This window comes from Camelus ferus, chromosome 6 (assembly GCF_009834535.1).
Source record: "Camelus ferus isolate YT-003-E chromosome 6, BCGSAC_Cfer_1.0, whole genome shotgun sequence".
NCBI classification, from domain to species: domain Eukaryota; kingdom Metazoa; phylum Chordata; class Mammalia; order Artiodactyla; family Camelidae; genus Camelus; species Camelus ferus.
Genome location: NC_045701.1, coordinates 28,670,373 through 28,688,407, shown reverse-complemented (window position 1 = coordinate 28,688,407; position 18,035 = coordinate 28,670,373). Strand labels below are relative to the sequence as shown.

General features: G+C 46.9%; 1 protein-coding gene and 1 non-coding gene across 13 annotated transcripts in view; both read right to left on the bottom strand.

Annotated features, from left to right (window-relative positions):
• The window catches only part of RYR3 (ryanodine receptor 3), a 499,181-nt gene that overhangs the window by 124,161 nt on the left and 356,985 nt on the right, over positions 1-18,035 (bottom strand). For all 12 annotated transcript variants that reach the window (XM_032481566.1, XM_032481567.1, XM_032481577.1 and 9 more), the window contains 5 exons: positions 16,082-16,355; positions 14,399-14,513; positions 12,753-12,882; positions 11,675-11,778; positions 8,418-8,553 (listed from right to left, as the gene is read on the bottom strand). In XM_032481566.1, coding sequence (XP_032337457.1) covers positions 8,418-8,553; positions 11,675-11,778; positions 12,753-12,882; positions 14,399-14,513; positions 16,082-16,355 — 759 coding nt within the window. The remainder of the gene's footprint in view (positions 1-8,417; positions 8,554-11,674; positions 11,779-12,752; positions 12,883-14,398; positions 14,514-16,081; positions 16,356-18,035) is intronic.
• Positions 10,434-10,505, bottom strand: TRNAA-UGC. Its single transcript has one exon. It is a non-coding gene; the product is annotated as a tRNA-Ala (tRNA).

Sequence of the window (18,035 nt, the reverse complement as noted above, 5' to 3'; positions counted from 1 at the left end):
TTCTCAGACGAAATCTTAATTTGTGTTGGTGTTTGGAATTTATCCCTGGGCCAAGCCTCAAAGACAAGACTTGCTGACGTTGGGTACTGATTGAAGCCTGAGGAAAATGTTTTTGTAAAATCATTTGATATTGCAGGAGAGTTGAGCTCTATCATAGAGGTTGCTTCTTGGCATGCTGTTGAATTAATGATTTATTCTTGAATAAAAAAATGACCTCCAATATTAGCAGGAGAAGACAGTAAGTATTATCTCACAGGTTCTGTAGGTCAGGAATTTGGGAGTGACTGAGCAAGGTGGTCCTGGCTTGGGATCTCCCACGAGGTCTCAGTGAAAGTGTCAGCTAGGGCTGCAGTCTTCTGAAGGCTTGAATGAAGGTGGAGCATCAGCTCCCAAACTCACCACGTGGCTGTTGGCGGGAGGCCTCAGTTCCTTACCATGTGACCTCTCCACAGGGCCGCTGGAGTGTTCTCATGACAATGACCTGACAGCTGGCTTCCCACAGAGCAAAGGATCCGAGAGAGGGCAAGGCAGAAGCTGCAATTCCCTTACAACCTGTCACGTACTGTCACTCCTACCACATTCTACTCATTGGATGTGCTGCACTGAGTCCAGCTCACCTTCAAAGGGAGAAGCAGGCCCCATCTTTTGGAGGGAGGTGCGCAGAAGAATTAGCTACCCCAGGAGTTTAAATTCTGCTTAATGAAAATGTATGTGAATCAACATAGAAGTGCTGTGAGTAAAACGTTAGAATGAGAACCCAGAAAACCTGGCTTCTCTTTGCAGCTTTTTAGCAAATCGCCACGAGCATGCGTGCTGCACCATCGCACTGGGTCCCACGTGCTCTATTGAGATGCTTGTGCCTCTTCCGGTCTTAGAGTCTGTCAGTCTAACCCTCCTGCAGAGATTTCTCCCATCATGTCCACAGCAACAGAAGGGCTGAGCTGGCTGTCCTAATACTTGAAATTAACCGGTGTGCATCTCACACAAACCCACACTTGAACACACCTGCTGTGTCTCACACCCCTGGAGCATCTACCCACAGTCCTGGTCTGGAGCCTGGCCTGCGGCCATCCTTCTTTGTCACATGACATTTTATACCACAGGAAAAATTCAAGGTTGTGAATATCCGCCACTATAAGTTTCACAGCTGTGTAACTAGATTCAGACAATTTTTCATTAAACTGAACTTAAACAGCCCATCAGCACACATTCACTGTTTCGTAGCTCAATCCTTCAAGAAGAGACTAAAATTTTTATGAAGAAGCATTTCCCCAAGTTCAGCTAATAGAACATCAAAAAAGAATTTGTTTCTAATTGGACCAGAATCCATGGGAAGAAAACTCTCAGGAGATGCTAAAAGGGGAAATAATCACAGTAACGGGATGGTGGAAAGAATCAGTGAAGGCAAGGAGCCCAAGGAGACACTGAGTGATGACACAGAGTCTAAAGAAGAGCTCAGATAAAGCGGTGAGACATGCTTTCCTGCGAGATGAACCTAGCGTTTGTACAGGACACAGGTTAACCACAGTGTGATACTCAAAGGAAATCCCCAGGAGAATCAACATATTTGAGAGTAAATATTCTTAGTTACAGATACAGCTCACAGTTGACTACTTTCAAATGTTGTTGCCCCCAAATATTGTATCAGGCAGCACATATACCCACATTCCCAGTTGTCACTTTTCATCACAAGAATAATGAAGCTAAAGCTTTGAAATTTTAAGTGTCAAAAGTAGAGAAAAACCTTGTTAGTCAAGCATATTTAAAAATTGTACTCTGACTCTTCCAGTCCTCAGGATGGAATCACTGCGGGTCAGCCCCCATCTTCACCAGCAAGCTGAATTTAACTGAACTCTTCCCAAAGTGATCAGTGTCACAGAGTTTAACAGAATGTGGAACAAATGTACAAAAGAATATGACAAAGTAGGTATGAGTTCTACATTGAGTTTGCTATTGAATTTCATTTGCCAAATTTGCCTTATTTTATCTGAATCTCAGGTCTTCAGAGCTAAGCTAATTAGGTTGGATGCAACAACGTACCCAGGAAGTCATCCCTTTATCACTGAATTGTGGTCCTCTGTGGCAGATGCCAAGGGCCCCCTGCAAGAGGAACGAACTGAAGTGCAACCACTGATGCTAATTGGAGAGGGGACCAAGGAAAAGAATTTCTCAAGGCTTCACAAGCTAGAGAGGATGGCACGATGAGAAGAGAGAGAACATCTCTGCCTAATTACCGTAGCTCAGTAAGCTGGACTGCCAGCCAAATCCACAGTGGGGAAGCAGAAACCACCTTGAGGGCATTTTTCAAGGGAGAGAGAGAGAGATCTGAGCTAAACTAGTTTTGCCCAAGGGCTTACAAGAATGTTTGTGCTTGAGTTTCAAATGAATAATAAGCTTAATAACAGTGAGAATGTTCACAGAGCCTTTCTTCAAAGGCTCTCAACACTGTCTTTGCAGTACTCCCTTCTTTTCAACATTCCTGAGAAGTTGGATGGAAATGGAATGATTCTCCCCATTGGAACGGGAAGCGGTCATTCCCACCACAAGGATGTTCGGTAGGGATGCAATGATTTCCCTCCAGCCCACTGCTTTTCTTCCTCTATTTGAACCACAATCCCTGTTTTAAGTTCATTTGCCTGGAACGCTCTCTTCCTTCTTGTCCCTTTGACATAAAACCTTGACCGAGGTAACTCCACTGCATCCTTCTGGACCAGCTTCAACTTGAAAGCCCCAGAGGATCCAGTCTATTCAAATATCCCCTTCCTTCAGGCATTGAACCCCAGTGTAATTAATGAATTGCCTGTATCTGTATTTTTCTCACGAGACTGTATATTCAAAGAGAACAGGACCTCATGTCAAAATTATCTAACCCTGTACACTCAAGCGCCTTGTTAACATCATGTAGAGGCTTGAAATAATCAGATGGGAGGCTGAAGGTGACCATCCACCCCTGCATTACCAGATCAATCATCAGCCTTTGTTTACAAGAACCGAGGCTGTCCATTTCCTCAGATTATAAATTTGAGAGCAAGAACAACACCTTAGACATTGCAATCCTAACCACTCCCAGTCTTCAGTACCAACCCCAGTGACGAATGATAATTACATTTCTTCCCTGGCTCTAAAAACATGAATACACAGACAGGAATGAACCAGCTGATGCTTTTAAGCATCTATACCTCTTATGTCCTTCAAAGTCAACAAGCTACTTGGTACTCTTGATCCTAAAAGATTTCTTTGCCAGCATTATTGAGATATAGATGACACATCCTAGAAGATTTATGGCTCCCAGCTCAACACCCCTCAGAATGCGCTCCCCACCCTACTCTGCTAAACCATGTCCATTTCTGTCTTCAGGATGTTATTCAACATTTGCCTTCTTCCCCAGGCATTCCTGTATTCCCTTTAGCAGAGTCCAGGAAGCGCCGTCATTTCTGGCATGCCAACAGTCACTTTATAGGTAGGGGCAGTTGAGTTTTTAGTATATATGTATGTTTCTGATAATTTTCCTTGAGTTTGCCCTGTTTGCTGCCTTGACTTGTAAGTGACTTCGGGGCAGAACTTTGAGAGCATGTCTCTTGTCACTTCACATAGCCCCTCATGTACTCTGCACATGTTGCAAGACAGATGCCCAAGTAATGGCCACTGATAATAAATCTGCCTGGAGAAGTAGATTCAGCAAAGCTGGGACACACTGTGTTCCTCACAACTAGGTCTGTAGCCTGAGGAAGACATCTCCAACACAGTCCAAGGACTCTAAGGAAGCACAGAATTACTTCCCCATTCCTCTTATGGATTGGTAAGGAATCCTTTCCTTCTAGGTATCCCCATTAGGAAAGGATTAATCAGACACCCAGACACTTCTGCGTCTAGACTGGCTATAAAGTTTGCAACTTCTGGGTTAACAGACACGTCTCAATTTCAGTATTCCCAGAGTTAAATGCAACCCAAGGCTTCCCAGCAAGCTAATAAAAATAAAATAGGGAAAATCATATGCTTTAAGAAGTTCCTTTAAAGACAAATCTTGTTTAAGGAGATTTAACACCAACATTAAGAGACACCAGTAGAATAATGTTAGAATTTTCTAATTCTATGATTTAAAAAAATTCTTGAGTGTAGTTGATTTACAATGTTAGTTTCAGGTGTACAGCAAAGTGATTCAGTTATACATACACATACATGTATACATTTTCTTTCCAGATTCTTTCCCATTAAATGTTATTACAAGAAATTGAATATAGTTCCCTGGGCTATACAGTAGGTCTTTGTTGTTTATCTATTTTATGTATAGTGACATGTGTCTGTTAGTCCCCAGTCCCTAATTTATCCCTCCCTACCCTTTCCCCTTTGGTAACCATAGTTTGTTTTCTACGTCCATTAGTCTGTTTTTGGTTTGTAAATAGAATTTGTATCATTTTATTTTACATTCTACACATAAGTGATATCATACAATATTTGTCTCTAATTCTATTATTTTGATAAAGCAAGAACTTTTGACTTGGCTTTTTAAACTGTTTTTTTTTTTTTTTTAAAGTTTGCACCAAACGGAAGTTAAATAGTTCCACAATTTCTGGCAAGCTCAAAGGAGAACATGCTATTTCTCCCTGTTCATTAGGGAGACAGTGTTACCAAGGCAATAGGCATAATGGTTTGAGCAAAGTTTGGCCTCCGGAGCCAAACCACTCTGGTTGAAATCCTAGGAAAAGTCCCACTAGCAATGTGACTCTGGGAAAGATACTTAATGTCGCTAAGCATCAGGGTCTTAATCCATAAAATGATGAAGATAACTGTATGTAACTCACTAGACTGTTGCATAACATAAATAAGTTAATACATATAAAAGTGCTTTGAACAGTGCCTGGCACATGGAAATGCTCAGTAAGTGTGAACTGTCATTACCACCACCACCATCCTCACTCCCCACTGTCACCATCACCATCACCCACCATAACCAATCTGATTACCATGAGCACCCATAACACTCTCATCTTCCGCTGCTGAGCAGACCCCACAAATGTGGCCAGGAAGTCCTTTTTCATCACCTCTTAAATATAAAGACTTTGAAATAAAGACACAAAGACAGAGAGCTTTGAGGTCCCAAGGAATCTATTTACAAGAGTCTTCGCATTTCAAATGCCCCAGTACCCTTAAAGGATCATGAACAAACAACAGTGACAACTAACCCAACTGCAGGCTCACTCTGCTCCCGGCACTGTGCTAATCTAAGTGCTCCCTGGATTATGTCATTTAAGCCTGACAACTCTGCGAGGTGCATGCAATTATTATCTCTCTTTTGTACATAAAAACCTGAGGCTGGGAAATTTGCCTCAATTCACAGAACTGGTGAGAGAGCTGTATTTGAGCCCAAGACAGCCCATCCTGCAGCCCAAACCCTTCCATATCCCTCTCCTGTGACTGAGCCACTCTTTCCCCTCCTTTAGGTGCTCAACAAGGTTCTATTTTTCCCTTTTTTCATACTCGCCATCTCTCTCTCTCTCATGTTCTCCCACCATGTCAACGGCAGGTGGTCTGCAAGTCTACTCAGTCCTGGTCTGTTGCCTGATTGATCTCTATCCTATACCCTCATTAGGGGCACCTCCATTTCGGGGTCACACACCGCAAAATCAACATTACCTGAACCACACAAGCTCATTACCTTCCATCTCAAACCACTGTCTCCTTCTGGTTGTCCCTTTTTCCTTTTCTCCCTATCCTTAAATCTCTAAGCTTCAAAGTGTCTTTGGTTCCTTTTCTCTCAACATAATCATCACCACCAGCAAGTCCTCTAAATTTTGTCTCTGTAATTTCTTTCAAATGGATCTCCTCCATTCCATTCTCATCACAACCACTGTAATTCAGAAACTTATCCTCCTAACCTGGGCACAGAACTTCCCGGTGGTTCCCATCAGTTCTCTCTTCTGATAAAAATGTTCCCCAGTTCTCAGCACAGAGAATGAAGACTAAACTTTTCAGCTTTGCATTTAGAGTCTCCTCATTATAGCTGCCTACCTATTGTTTAAGCCTCATCTCTCACCACTGTCACCCACATATTCATCACCCAGACCAGCAGAAGACTGCGTTTCCCGAGCACAGCATCCTCTAGCCCTCAGGCCACTGCTCAGGCTGCTCCCCCACTGATCACTTCCCCTGCATCTGGAAATCTGACCCTTCAAAGCTCATCTCTAATGTCACCGCCCCCAGGAGGCCTTTTCTGATCTTCCTAACAGGATGTGAGTTTCCCCTGGTGAAACCCTAGCACTCTGTTCCTACCTTCCTCCACTCCTGACTATAGGTGACCTCTGTCCATGTCTGTTCCTCTTACTAGATTGTAAATTCTTTGAAAGCAGAAGCCAACATCCTTTGCCAAAACCAAATGTGGCCTTTATATGATAGAGACACAGTGAACATTAAAGTGCACGTATCTTCCTCCTGATGGGCCAGTGTGCCAGAACTTGCTGCATTCTGAAATTGTACTGCTGAGAATATGTTAAAAAGGCATGAAACAACCTGAAAGCAAAGGAGGTGGGCGCAACATTTTGGTTCAGAGCTTAGCTCATTATGGTCGTACCTAACCAGCATAAGCAAGTGTCCAGGGAAGAGCACGGCCAGTGAATTCCTCTACCTTCGTAACCCGTGTAGACAGTCCCACTGCTGACTCATAAAGCTCTTGATCTTGACTGTGAAGGTGGCCAGGATGAAGAAACTGGTCCTGCCTGCATCTGGTTTGTATCATACAGTCTACCTACATAATTGGTGACCTTTATGAATCCTTAAAATCTACTTTACAAAAAAAAAAATCTCTTTTTTACCTCAGTAACTCTGCAATCATTCTGGGTCTGTGCTCATCTGGATTAGAAGTGGGACAGACTATGAGAAGATACTCTGAAACTGGCCTCAGAGGAAGACGGAGTTTAGCCACGCAGATGACAGGCAAATAGGAGATACGGTGAGGAATACAGAGAGGGAAGCAGAAGACCCACGTGCTTAAAAACGTGGCTGGATGAGTCCCGGGGGAACAAGACAGACATCTCAAGGTCAGTGACCCAGTCAGGAAAGGGGGAAAACCAGAACAAGGGAAAACCACTCACATATTAAGAATTGAGTGCATTATGGTGTAAGAAAATAACCAGGGGGTCGGGGAGGGGGTAGGGAGACAAGAAGAGCACAAGGGAATATAATGATCATGTCATGGCAACATATTATGAGGTGAATTCTCACACTTAGAACAATGGGCGTGATTGCTTATCAGCTGCAGTCCCTCTTTGCGGTCACTTAACCAGCCCAGCTGGATGCGTCGGCCTGGAGCTCCAAACTGGGAGAAGGGAGAAGGAGCCTAACTATAACTCAAATACAAGCGAATTCGCATTCTAACAGCATCTCAGGAGACAAGGTGCGGTTTTAAGGAAGTAGTCTGTCCACAATCTTCAGGACATTAAACTAGTAAAAATACGGAATTTTGGTTGACTTGGAATTCGTAATAAATGAGAGATGACTTATATTAAGAAGAAAATGAAATACCAAATGAGATCGCTCATATATGGAATCTAAAGGAAAACAAACAAAGCATAAATACAAAACAGAAATAGACTCACAGACATAGAATACAAGCTTGTGGTTGCCGAGGGGGCTGGGGGTGGGAAGGGATAGACTGGGATTTCAAAATTGTGGAATAGATAAACAAGATTATACTGTATAGCACAGGGAAATATATACAAGATCTTGTGGTAGCTCAGAGAAAAAACTGTGACAATGAATATACATATGTTCATGTATAACTGAAAAATTGTGCTCTACACTGGAATTTGACACAACATTGTAAAATGATTATAAATCAATAAAAAATGTTAAAAAAAAAAAGAAATAGAAAATGATTTAGGGTTTCTGTGGCATTTTTTCTCCTGGGAGTCTGGTTACTTTTCACAGCTATTCAGTTATTCTTGAGTTTTATTCATTCACTCATCCATCCAACCATCCTTCCTTCTATCCATCATCCATCTGTCCATCCCTCCTCCCTTCCTTCCACCCATCAATCCTTCCTTCCATCCATCCCTCCATCCGTGCTTCCATCAAACAGTCTAAGGATCTGGAGGCACATTTGCATTTAATTCTATGAAGCAGGTGAGATGCAGAGACTGATAAGCGCTCTCTTTCAGGAGAAGAGGTGCAGAGAGGTGAGAAGCCCAAGCCCGCACTGTGAGTTTTTTTGCAGGATCTGGCCTGAGAGCACAGTACTCTGTCCACTGCTCCTGATCCCTGTCTCGCCTGATTCTCCCTGAGGTCTTTCTGCCAGCTGCCACCTACCTGTAGAATCTACCGTATTTACGGAGAGGAAGCAGTGCTAGGGATCTCCTTTTCCTTGCATGCACCTGCGATTATGCCATCTTAGATCTGAAAGGCATGGAAAACTTGAGACTCACTGTTCACGAAGACGGCAAACCTCAGGAAGGACAGGTAGCGCTCCCCTTCAATGGGGTTCCAGCCGACGTCCGGGTATCCTTTGGCCAGAAGCATGGGGCAGCTCTGCAGGCCGCAGCCTGCCAAGTAGGTCACCACCTGCCGAGAACAACGCAAAAGTAAGGGCCCAGGTTTTCTAGGGAAGTTTTTTACGTAGCTGCAAGGCATGCGAAATTCTGGGAACTGAAGGACTTCCTTTCCCCTAGAAGCCAGAGGGAGCCCACGACTTTTCAAATAAATAATTTAGCTGATTTGAAACCAGAACCTTCTATTCATTTTCGTTTCCACACAATTGACAAGACTGATGATCACGACTACGAAGGAACAGGCCATGTGCTGTCAGCTCCATGGATTTCCCAGTTCTGGCAAGAGGGAGCTGCCATTTAAAAGCAGGCCTGGAGGGGAGGATACAGCTCGGTGGTAAGAGTGTGTGCTTAGCAGGCACGAGGTCCTCGGTTCAATCCCCAGCACCTCCATTAAATAAATAAATAAAAAAAAAAAAAAAATAATCCTAACTAGGGTGCCGCTGGGGACACACTGGCGGATGTCGGCTGGCCATGCTCCTTTGGCCATGGTATTTCAAGACTATGCTGTGTCATGTCACTGGCTGACTGAGGGGGCTCTTGACTCAACAGGGACCTCTCCTTAAGTCCTGGTTCAACAACAGCTGTCCCGGGTCAGGAGCCGAGACTGGCTGGTGAGGAGGCCACGGCCAGGGAAGGGCTAGGATCTCCCTCTGCTTCCAGGTTACCAGACACTTAGCAGAAGATCTCAGCTCTGCGACCTGGTGGAGTGTTTTAGAATCTGCCTACCTTTTAGAAGGCGCCAGGCCAAAAGCTCCACAAACAGACCTTTGCTTGAAATGCAGCTGTCATTCTAATTTAGCTTTTGATATTTTATGTATGCAGGGAGAAGGGGGCATCTTTTGTGCTGCGAATCTGCCATGGCAGCAATGGTGTTTTCACTGTTTAATCCCCGAGGTCTGGCACATAGCAGGGGCTCAATAAACATTTGTCAAACAAATCATGTATTTGCTGATGGCAAATCCCCTAAGTCATTTGGCAAGAATGATGGATCTAAGTCAAAATTCAGTAAGAAGCTATCATCACATTTTTCCTTCTTAAACCAATAAGGATATCACTCTGTTTAGAGCTTAGATTTTGTTTGGGCTTAAAGATGTCTGGAAAAAAACATCAATAAAGGCAGGCATCAGGCAGAGTTTTCAGGGTTGCAGGTGCAGGGCATTTCACTGGTCACAGAAATAAGTGCTCAGGTGTGTATGTGTGGGTGGGGGTTGCTCAGTCTCAGACCTGAATTCCATTGTGATCGATAGAAAGGCAGCATTTACTGGTCCGTCCCCTTCTACCCCAGGGCCCACACTTGGGTCATTTCCCAACACTGGTCTGAATAAAGTCTGTGCACTCTGCTGAGCCACCAGAACCGCTTGACAAGCAGGCAGCGACTCTCAGCATCCTCCTTTTTCACAGGTTTCCCTAAGTACTCCCTCTGCCCTCTCCCAGCCTCCTGGCCTCCACTTAACACATCCTGCATCTTTGAAGGAGGCTTTGGGTCCTTGTTGAGCAGGATCAGGTGAACAGGTGAACCACGGCTGAGGATGGGGTGCTGAGCCCTGAACCCCGGGGCACCATCTTGTCGTAAGAGAATCCTTAGCTACTTTTAAAAACAGGCATCAGTGATCATCACATCACCCAAACGAACATTGTTATTTATTGCTGTTTACCTGTATGAATAACTGTGTTTGACTGAAGTCTGTCCCACTGGAGGCAGAGACCAGGGATGCCCAGGGCATTTACGGAACAGCTATCACACAGTGCACTGCTGGGCGCACAGCCCCCAGTCTGTGTGTGTACCATTGGGGGGCTGTCTTGTTTCTGTTGCAATCAGTTCTTCTTACTGAAACTAGGACGTGTTTTCTTTTTTTGGGGGGGGGGATTATAATTAATTAATTATTTTAAAAATGGAGATACTGGGGATTGAACCCAGGACCTCGTGCATGCAAAGCACGTGTTCTACCACTGAGCTGTACCCTCCCCCATCTCAGGACGTGTTTTCTCAAATACAGAGTCTGTTGAGTTGCTCCCCACTTTAAGCCCTCCACTGGGCTCCAGGCTCCTGGCTCTGCAGTGAAGCCCCAGTAACATAACAGGCAGGACTACGGCCTCTGGAGCTCAACTCTTTGGACCCCTGGCTCTGACACTTACAAAACCCCATGGCACTGAGGACACTACCTCATTTCTCAAGGCCTGTTTCCTCTCCTATAACTGGGGCAACAATAAGAAGGCTTGTCCTAGGGGTTGTGTGTGTTAATTCCAAGCGGGGGTTGGAACACGGTGATCCCGCAGGAGTGTGGACTTCTACTAGTAATAGCAATGGCAGCAGAAGGCCCCCTCCTTCCTGCTCCCCCCGCCACCAAGCACTCTGTGCCCTGTCACACCCACTGGCCGGTTCTCCAGTACCCCATGCTCTCCATCCTGAACTTCAAATGCTCCTGGCATGTGCTTCCCCACAATGTGGCTTAGTAGCTTCTGTCTGAGCCCTCAGGCTGTCTCTTCGCTGGGGGTCAGGTGCCCCTCTGCTCTGTGTCCCCAAACCCACCACACAGTGGATGACCTCTGTCTGTCTCCCCTCAACCCCAAACTGCCCTGCTCCACACTCGCAAAATGCACAGCTCATCTTGTCTGCCAGCCAGTCTAGGAAATCGTCCCAAGACGGGACGTGGAAAAGATGGGGGTGAGTCAGCCCCCCCCCCCCCACCAGGAATGCATTTCACAACCCGACACGGGGCAGCTCAGTTCTGTCTCATCTGTACACGGAGAGGACACACGTGTGTCCTTAATACTGATCACACAATCTTCTGTCGCGTCTCTTTCTTTAGCGGATAAAGATAAAAATTTGACGACACAGAACTTTATCAGGAACCACAGGTCTCTGGTGGTTCCACACAGACCAGTGAGGCTGGGACTTCACACACGGGGAACACAAGCACCACACGTCCACGGCAGTGGAGTTGGCGAGCCCTGCCCACAGGAGATGCTCTGGTCCTAGTTCTCGTCCGGCTCCCAGTGACTCCCAACCCACTGCATTTTCATCACGCGCTGAAGCGGTTCTGATGGAGACCCAGCCTTGGCTTGCATTTCCTTGGCTTGGCTGTGCTACAGGCAGGGGAAAGCAAGCACAGTGCCTCCCCAGGGCCAGTTACCTTCTCGAGGTCTGGCTCCTCTAAGCCCAGCGCCAGCTCGTTGTTGTCCATCACGGAGGAAGCTGCCACATCCAGCGGGGTGGACCCTCTCATCGATGGGGAGGCTGAGGAAGAAGAGGAGGAGAGAGCAAGGGAGAAACAGGCCACCCAGCATGCAGCAGAGGTTGCAGTGCACACTAATGGCCGGGAGAGGGCAGCAAACACAAAACCTGGGTCACATCGCTGTTCTCTGAGGGGGCTGCCCGCCCAGTTTAAAAGCTGCTCTATTTGCTGTCCTTCCTTCCCACACTCGTTACTGACTGTGAGTATGGCTTAAGCCAGAAAATTGGTTCACAGGCTCAGTGGGGACCACGTACATTCAAGTGCTTTTCTTAGGCTAAAATGGAGAAAAACTCCAGCGAGGGGCATTTTACAAAACGGTTGCTGGCCTGAGGCTGCATCTGATACATAGGAGACCCGAGATTTCAAATTTCACGTGCACAGAACGTATGTATTTGCGTCTTGCACAGATTCATTTGGTTTATGTCCAGAACAGTGGGTGAGGCATATGTGTGTGCTGACTTTCGAGCGGTGGTGATGGATTTACACTGTTTGTCCACTGTTGTTCTTGGCCACTCTGCCTTTCAGCTATGAAAAGCACCGGCCAGTTGGCTGGTGGGACAGGCATGCAGCCTGCAGCCAGCCTGCCAAGAAGGGATTGGACCCATGACCTTGGTCTCGTTAGCCCTGCTCCCTGGTCCGCTGAACGGGCTGGGAGGCGCCGTGTCCCCAGACTACATCCACCACCTCAGGCAGCATGTCAGACTCTGAGCCACCGGTCCCCAGAGAGAGGAGGTAAAACCGGATGACTATGTCGACAGTAATCTGGCACCAGTGCTGGTTCGTAGCAACTTCTCCACTTAGGCTGGAGGGCAGAGACGTGGTATTATTATCCTCCCCATTTTTAGATCAGGCAGGGTTCCTTCTTAGATTTAAAAATACCATAGGATGTACATGACTTCCTTCCCTTTACCGCCCAAGTGGTCAGCAGGGGGAGTGTAACCTCTGAGCTCGATGCAGAAGTTACAAGGCGACATACCTAGGCCAACACTGCTATTCTCCAGCAGGTAACTTAGATGCTCAAACATGGCCTTCTGGTTTTGTCGGCTAATTCGGCAGAAATAGCACAGGAAGCGGCAACAGCTAGCAACCATCTTTGGAAAGGCGATCTGGAGAGAGAAGCAGAAAGTGCCAAGGAATCTAGCACACGACCTTTCTAAGACTTCAAAGAGCCTCAGGCTGAAGTCTTGAAAGCTGTGGACGGTTTGGAAAAGGAATCTCTCCTTACTTCCAAGACTTATTCCCAGGAGGGACAGAGAGGGCACACCTAAGAGAGGCTTCTAAAAAACTGAGAGCTAATTATAGTTCCTGAAATGTCTTTCTTTCGAAGAAAACAGATGTCAAACCAGAATCCCTGTCACCCTTAGATGTCACAGGAAATTGCACAACCCTACACTGAACTACTGTTTCTAACTAGGAAGGGAATGGACAGAAAAGGGGATGGGTGATTGCAGACAAGTAAGGTCTAATGCTATGTCAAACCTGAGTCCTCTGGATAAAGGTTGGTCCCTGTACCTTGGAAGCCTCAAGAGCATCACCCTCTCAGACCAAGAGCCTTCCCCAGTCACTTCTGCCCTTGGTAACTACTCTCCCATGGGCTCCTGTAGCACCTGTTTACAACTGAGCACTGAGATGCCATCTCGTATGACCATTGATAGCGCCTGGCGTCTCTGCTTCACACAGTAATTAGCATCTCCAGGGTCTGGCCACGTCTTACATTTGATCCAGTCACACTCAATAAGTGGTGTCAGTATTAACCTCGACTTAGGATCCTAGAAAGCCCTCGATTTCTGGCTTTAGAACCATGGAGAGTGCTCTAGGAAGGAAGGTTCTGACAGCTACAGTCTGCCTGCTCGCTGAGGCAGCCAGACTTTGCTCAGGGATCTTTTGGAGAGAGTCCACTTTCCCAAGAGATGGGAGAGAAGCAAGTGAGGAGGAAGGGGAGCTTGGCTCCTGTTCTCCTTTACAAAACAACCCCTGCCTGTCAATACTGGTAGGACCACTTTCCCAGGACCCTGGCACTCTGGTGTCTCCGATGTCATCCACTGTCTTCCCCCACCCACTGTCTTCAGAAGCTATCTAACTCTGAGAAGGACCCAGACAAGCTGGGATAAGTGCCCTGGTGGGCCCTATCCACTCTCTTCCCCTCCCCACAGGAGCTCCCCTGATGGTAGGCTCCTTATGGGGGATGAAGAGGGGGGCAGGGAGCTGGCCAGAAAACCCAACATCAACAGGAGCCTGGCTCACAGAGGAACGCACACTCCAGTGGGAACACTGCCAGGATCATTATTACAATCGTGTTCCCTTTCACAACAGCCTTTTCCTGACACAGTACAGAACGTGCCGGGCTCCTACGTGGAGCCCAGAGGAATTCCATCTTACAAGAAGCGGGGCTGCAGAGTCCGGGAAGGAGACTAAGCAGCAGCGCAGCCCGGTGGGATGAGCGAGAAGAGCTCTCACACAGGCTGGACCCCACCTCTCGGCTCCTTCCTGGCTCGGTGCACGTCCCTCCTTCCCCCGGGAGGAGTCGCTGAGGCAACGGGCATCAGCCACGTGGCTGTGAACAGGTCACTTCAAGTGCCCCCGCCCAGGGGTCAAGCTCTGGTTAAATCCTCACCACGTTACCTGAGACTTCTCTGTACCCAGCACGTTCACCATCACCTCCATCACCGTTTCGTGCATGCCGAGGACGCGCATGAGGTTGGGGTGCTGGTAAAACACCTTGTTGTTCATTATGTCTCTAGGGTAAGGATGGGAGATGGACGTCAGCACTTGCTTACCTTAATGCTATGAAATTCAGGGACAAGAACAAGCAAACACACAAAAAGCCCGGGGGTGATGTAACACATGTGTGACGTGCTGGAAGGATAACTCAGAAGGCACTAGGTAGGCTGGAATACACATGGAGGGGCTTTTTTAGCTGATAGGAATATTTTGTGCTCTCTTATTTCTACTAAGACTTTCTTTGAAATATTTCCTTCTAATGACATATTAATCAGTTGCCCCTTGGTCTTTTTGCTGGTGATAGTTTTGAGACAGCTCAAATCACTGGATTTTTTTCTTCTCTTGTCCTTTTATCTATCTCTCTATGGACTTCAGTTTTCCAACTGATAGGGCTGTACCTTTTTCTTAAGGCAATGGTATATTAGGTACCGATGACTGTTTTGGATGGTCAGTCCTCAAAAACCAATGAAATTATCAACAGTGAAACAGAAAAGAATTGTTTTTAAGTCATTCAGATTCAACCAATAAAGCTGCAGGCAAATCAAAATGCAGAAGCAGCCTGTGAGCTGGCTGGGTGGTCCCCTGCGGGTGGTGACTCTCTGCTCATCCCTCCCCCTCCACCACCCCCTCCGCTGCAGGCGTTAAGAGGAGACATGACCAGTTTTTAGTGCAGCTGTGTCTACTGCCAGGGCCGGGGGAGGGGCTGTTTCTGTAGCTCTTTTCTCTTCCCATAAAAGTCTCTTCATGTCTATTATAAGATTCTTCTTTGGAAATGAACTTCAAGAATGCCTGCATCTCCCTGACCCCCACCCGGGTGTCCTCAGCATCCCTGTTCTGGGCTTCAGTGATGCTCTTTTGGTTTGTGGGCTCAAGGGTGGTAGGACGGAGCACTGAGCAGCAGGAAGAATGCAGTTCTAGTGCTTGATTTTAATCGAGTAAAACTGTGGGCTGGTCAGGGAACCTTTCTGGGCTTCGGTTTTCTCCCCCGCAAAATGGAACGACACTACCTAATTAAAGGACATCTTTCTGATGTGTAAAATGTAATTTTTCTGCGGTAAGACTTCTATGGAAGAGCCACGAGCTATTGTCATGGGGAAGAGTGTCTCGAAGAAGTGACAAAAATGACTCTACGTTAGTCCCTGCGAAAAGGGAGAAATCAGGCCGTAACTTTTTAGAGGGAAGTCTCGGAAGATTTCCAGTCAAAAGCTCAGGTGCTCAAAAGGTTTCTCTCTTGTTCTCTTGTTGGGCTGAACACACTGCCCCTTCCTCTGATTTTTTTCATTGCCTCCCTGGGGCTATTTTTTTTTAAAAAAAAATCAGATTCTAGGTAAATATCTGCTTTTCTCCAAGACCTCCCCCTACTCTTCTGGCCACACCCCGTCACCCTGAGTAGCCCGTAGTCTCGTCTCTCAGGGTACTGAAGGTGAGTGATTTAGCCAGGATATATTCCCACGAGGGGTGAAGTCAGGACAGGGGCACGCGGAGGTTTTATATGCTACGAATCTGGAACAGCCACGCAGCAAGGTGGTCCAGCTTCCCCCTCCAAGGCTCCTCTGGGGACTTGCACTTGATGCGACGACCTACCCCAGACCGTTGATCATGAGCAGCTCCTCCTCCTTGCCCATCCGGACGCTGAGCAGGCAGCGAATCTGGCCCAGGGCAGCCAGCAGGCCAATGGTGTCGCTCACGGAGGCCTGGCTGATGGTGTAGGTCTTCCTCAGAGCCTGCAGTAGCTCCCCGATGCTGTCGTACTGCCTCCGCAGGAGTGTGAACATCATCCGGACCAGCTCCGCGTCCTGGATCTGGTCCTCCTGCGCCCAGCGGATCATGGTCTGGGAGACAAGCTCCTTCAGCGTCGCTGGAAGGATGACACAAAGGACCAGAGTTGTGGCTGTCGGGGCTCAGGAGAGCTGTGGAACTCCGCCATCTCACTCCATGATGACACAATCATCAGCTGGGCAAGGTTAAAAATTCTTTTTTTAAGAGGTGGGTATGGCACACAGAGAAGGAGATTATATCACCAAAAGGCAAATGTGTGAGCTGGGTTACGAGAAAAGGACAGCTCCACTTTGGATTGAAGGTGCTAAATATTCTATTTTGATCAAGTGACGTTTGAAATGAGGCTGGACTTAGAAGGCAGAGTAAGACACCATTCTTGTCCTCAGGGCACTCACAAGTTGATTTTTTACGTTTTCATTTTGACTTAAAAGATAAAATTTATCTTTATTTTAAAACACAGTGTAATCCATACTAACATGGGGGTGCATGCTAGTGCCACGGGATAGAGTGGGAGCGAGTGACTCTGGGTGGGAGAAGGCACCAGAAGACAACACTGGTCGCCAGGCTCCTTAAAGCAGCATTAAGTGCTGGGATTTCTCTACTGTAGGACCGTTCTACAGGTATTTTAAAGATACCATATACCACCAACTGAGGAAGCCATACCACTGATTCAAGAATTCGAAAACATATTTTGGATGACAGAAACATAAAAATACATTAAAGGATGGAGAGAAGTGGACCGAGAAAACACTACTAGGTGCAAGGATTTTGCAGTTGGACATCTGACCATCACCCACTGTCCTGCCTGTGCTGCCCTGGATCTGTGGCAGGAGCCAGTGACACTGTGTCAGAGGCTGCTTTCACAAGCATTTGGAGAGAAACCAGCATGACTTTGAACTTAGGATTTATCAGGGCTCATGCTGGTTGCACAGAAATATGACTGGCTGTACAAGTACAGAAAAGACGGCTGAAGTGGGACTCAAACCAGCTCTGGGACCCTCAGAGGTTGGATGGACTGAATGGCCCCTGAGAGGTGCTGATTGGCATTGGTGTGGGAGGATGACCAAAAGGGAGAGGCTGATCTGAGCAGGAGGACTGAGTGGAAGGGGACCCTGCCAGTGTCTAGGAAGGCATTGCTCACCCGTCTCCATGTCATACACGTTTCTAGAATATGTCATGACAGAGGTGAGAAATGCTGCTCTGATATCCTAAACTGCATCCAAGTCCGGCTCTGTCCATCACATTCCTGCACGGTATGGGTGGCACCAAGATCCTTAATTCAGACCCAGTGATGACGGCAGAGCTCAGGGGCCGATGAAGGCCACACAGTCCATCAGTGGGAATAAACCCAGATGGGTGCTTTCAGGAGCCTGTGCCCCGTCTTTAATGGCCTCACTTTCTACCTCCGTGTCACTGAAGATGCAGATGTCTGCTCCACAGATGGTCTTGGCTTGTCATAAGGAGATAAAAATAGACCTTCGCTACCAAATCTCCAGAAGAGATCTAGGTGTGAAGGATTAATTTTACTCACTGCTGTGTCTACCAACCCTGTGGGTGTTTTAGGTTCAGATGGGACACATAAGTTAAAGAACTTAAAAAAAAAAAAAGGATACCCAGGGCAGAGAGAAGCACAGTGAAAAGATGTTCCTGAGAGATCTCACCAGGCAGGGACTGCTGAGTGATATGTGTTAGGGAGGTAGTATCTGTTCCCTCTGGGGGAGAAAAGTTATTTATGGTCTAAGTCTGGGCTCCTCCCAGG